The sequence below is a fragment of the Cynoglossus semilaevis genome, chromosome 11, assembly GCF_000523025.1.
Source record: "Cynoglossus semilaevis isolate Cse_v1.0 chromosome 11, Cse_v1.0, whole genome shotgun sequence".
NCBI lineage: Eukaryota > Metazoa > Chordata > Actinopteri > Pleuronectiformes > Cynoglossidae > Cynoglossus > Cynoglossus semilaevis.
This window is the reverse complement of record NC_024317.1, coordinates 19,582,521-19,585,948: the sequence shown is the minus strand read 5'-3', so window position 1 is coordinate 19,585,948 and position 3,428 is coordinate 19,582,521. Positions and strand designations below refer to the sequence as shown.

The 3,428-nt window shown below is 44.2% G+C and overlaps 1 protein-coding gene across 1 annotated transcript; it reads right to left on the bottom strand.

The window, feature by feature from the left end:
- Positions 1–994: 994 nt before the first annotated feature.
- On the bottom strand, positions 995–3,162 carry LOC103386762 (adenosine receptor A3-like). The gene is made up of 2 exons (XM_008321171.2): positions 2,764–3,162; positions 995–2,056 (listed from the first exon to the last, which is right to left on the bottom strand). The coding sequence occupies exons 1-2, from the start codon at positions 2,914–2,916 to the stop codon at positions 1,274–1,276; spliced, it is 936 nt and encodes a 311-aa protein (XP_008319393.1). The 5' UTR covers positions 2,917–3,162; the 3' UTR covers positions 995–1,273.
- Between the last annotated feature and the right edge of the window lie 266 nt (positions 3,163–3,428).

Genomic DNA, 3,428 nt, shown 5'->3' with positions numbered 1-3,428 from the left:
TCTTCATATATCCCATAATTCCCTGGACGATGACACTGTTGTGACTGTAACGTCATCTAAAACAAACAAACATGTTTAATTCTCCTCGGTTCAGGTCAGATTCTAACTTTCAAATGAATACGCGGGTGGAACTTTGGCCCAGAGGCAATGTCTCTGTCATTGGTGTGGAACCCCAGGGTTTACCTCCTGGGTAAGTTCAAATCCCAATTAGGGTGGTTGGTACCTTCCAGGGTCTCACCACCCGCAGGAAGGTTTAGGGGGGTTGGTACGGTGCAGTGTGATTTGGGTGGCGGTCGTGGACACTGCTGACCTGGTAACGGATAAGCGGATGAAAATGGATGGATGGATGGATGGATGGATACATTGAAAAAGCGGATACTGCTGCTGGACAGTCGTTTATTATTGTATTTTATTACAATTTACCATGTGATCCAGCAGGGGGTGCTCAGAGCACCACCACAGCTAAGACCCATTAACAAATTGGTCCTGGCCCAAAAGTGTGTGAGATCAAGACAGTGTATCCACGTCATCAGCGTGGTCACACTATCACAGTCAGGAGGCCTGCCTTCTGGACACCTGGAGACCAGATAATGTCTCTTTCACCGCTGCATGTGACCGCTGGTTCAGACCTAATTTATGTTCTGGGTTTGACTCATTGTCTCAAAGTCCTACACTGGGTGTCCTGGTCCTCACCCATGATCTTTGACGGCTCTTCCAGGACCTTATCGAACTGGCTTACAGTTGGTGAAGATTCATCCTGGCAGGATGAGATTTCCCATGATGCTCTGACCTTGGCTTTGTAGATGTTGGCACTGCCGTAGGGTCATGTACTGTATGCAGGTTGGTCCTTTTAAAGTTCTCACGTAGGCTCTTACTGTATGTTACCGGTGTAGTCCAGGTAACACGGACAGGACCACATGCTTTTTAGGTTTGCACCAAAGGAAGTTGAATCACAACCAGGAACTTTTACATTCCCACTGTGGCTCATGTGAACTAGAACTAGAAAGCTCAGTAGGGTAGAGGGATACAACTGTGGGCCATGTTTCTCTGCAAGCCAGGAACTAGGGAAACTACCAGGAACTAAGAGTGTTTGCTTTGTAGGAACAATAGTACAATACAATAATACAAGAAAACAATTTCCAAAGACTTAGAACTATGGACTAATTAAGGTTTCACAGACCCACCCATGGCCTTTAAAATAGTCCTTGTTAATATCTAACTATGTATCTTCTTGCAGCTTGGTTGCTCGAAGTTCTAAGGAACCCTAGATGGTCTAAAGAGAAAGATGTTCCGTTTGACCGAATTTGCACAGCAGGCACTGTTTCAGGTAACTCCTGAAGGTTCTGTCCCGTATGCCGTAGATGATTGGACTAATTGAGCGTGGCAGGATCTGAACGATGATGTACATGGCAAAAAGGGAATCGGTGTAGTTCCTGGGGAAATAGAGCCACAGTGTATGTTTCAGCAATGGTTCTGCATATGTGGCCATGCACAGAAGAACCTGAAACCCGTGTAGGACTATTGTGTCTCTGGCTTTTTTAGCGTCTCCACTTGCCGTCTTGGCGGTGAACAGGATCTTGAAATAGGTGAAGAAGATGATGAACCAGACAATGACCAAGTAGATGATGTAAGTAATGTCCCTCTTCTGGATGATCGCAGGATTCCTGAAGGCCGTTTCCCTCAGACAGAAGACCCGGGTGAAGAAGAAGTCCACGGGCTCCAAGGCTAAAGTGATGAAGAGGTCCGGAAGAACCGACAGCATGCTGGTCGTCCAGATCAGACCAATCAGAAACCAGGTTCTCCTGACGGTGCAGATGTGGACATGACGGAGGGGGAAGCAGACGGCGATGTAACACTCCACGGCCATGCAGGCCAGGTTCAGAGGAGTGTTCTCCGTGGTGAAGAGGGCGATCAGGATCAGGACGCAGCAGACGTGGACCTGGAGTCTGTAGATGACGTAGCTGATGACGAACAGGATCACGGACAGCGTCACTTGGATCATGTCATTCACCACTAGGTGGATAAAGAGGATGTAGCGAGGGTTTGTGTAGAAGACCTGGAGAAACAAAATTAACAGAAAATCAACATGTGAAAGGATTAGGACCTTGGAGGAAGTCTGTGGACCAGATCAGACAGGTTCATGTGGGCCACACGGTCAGGTCAACGATAGGGTATAGAGTCTGACCCGGATCAAGACCTGTATGAGTTTCGTACATAAACGCAAAACCACAGGACAAGAACTTGGAATATAGTTCAGCTGTCACCACGATCTTCGTCAGTTTAAGGTTTAGGATTAGGACAAGTCTTTTGTTCTATGCAACAACTCATTTGCGACAATGATTTTAGCTAAGACCAAGATCCATTGAGGAAATCAGTGGTTTTAGCTCAAACCAAAATCTGAAGATAAAATGAGTGATTTTAGCTAACAAACCAAAGTCCACAGAATAATTTATTGATTTTAGCTCAGAAGAAGTCCATAGAGAAAATCCGCAATATTAGCTAGCAGACCAAAGTCCATAGAGAAAATCAGTGATTTTAGCTCAGACCAAAGTCCATAGAGAAAATCAGTGATTTTAGCTCAGACCAAAGTCCATAGAGAAAATCACTGATTTTAGTTCACAGACCAAAGTCCATAGAGAAAATCAGTGATTTAGTTGACAGAGACTCAGCAGTTGCTCATGTTTCATTATAGTGTTGTAATACACTGAGTTCCTTTTGCATGTCATTACGTCACGTTCAGCGTCTTTACATATGTCCATCCACCTGATGTTTGCAGAAGGTGTGTATGAGACCAATGTTGATGTAGTTGATGGAGATGCTGAGAACAACCACCATCACATTCTTTGTCAGGGCTTTGGTGAAAGAGTCTCTGTACTCCACCACCACCGTCAGGTTAGACCAAGACGACGAGTTCATGTCTGAATTCAGAAGAGAAAAGGAATGCGTTACATTTAAAGCAACAATCGCAATAGTATTTTTAAACCAGGTGGAACTTTTACAGAAAATTATACTTTTTTACCTGAGTCTGAGGAGCAGATATTTCACCTGGAAATGAAATTAGAAATAAATCAATGTTAAAGCAAAAACAATTCAAATATAATAATAATAGTTGTATAAAACGACGTTTACTCTGAAACAGTTCTGTACCGATTTGACTGAGATGTGAAGCTGTAGTGTAGAGGTCTTTATCCAAAACCAAAAGTCCAGCCTCTGTTCAAATCCAAGATGAAACCTGTGACGACTTCACTCTTTTATATGGTCAGGTGTGGCAGTGTGTGCGTGTGTGTCTGTCTGTGCGTGTCACGCTTGTCTTTTCTGTCCTGTTTCTCTGTGCTGTCCGTTCCTACATACATTCGTCATGTCGTCATCTTCAGTTTCAAGTTTCAAAGCCACAGATCATTTTTCAGATCCATCCTTCTTTGCCCTTT

Excerpts from the sequence above, each read along its gene's own strand:
- LOC103386762 (XM_008321171.2), bottom strand. The coding sequence starts at position 2,916 with ATGAACTCGTCGTCTTGGTCTAACCTGACGGTGGTGGTGGAGTACAGA. Across the intron at positions 2,057-2,763 it reads ACACCTTCTGCAAACATCAG|GTCTTCTACACAAACCCTCG; the intron begins GTGGATGGACAT and ends TTGTTTCTCCAG.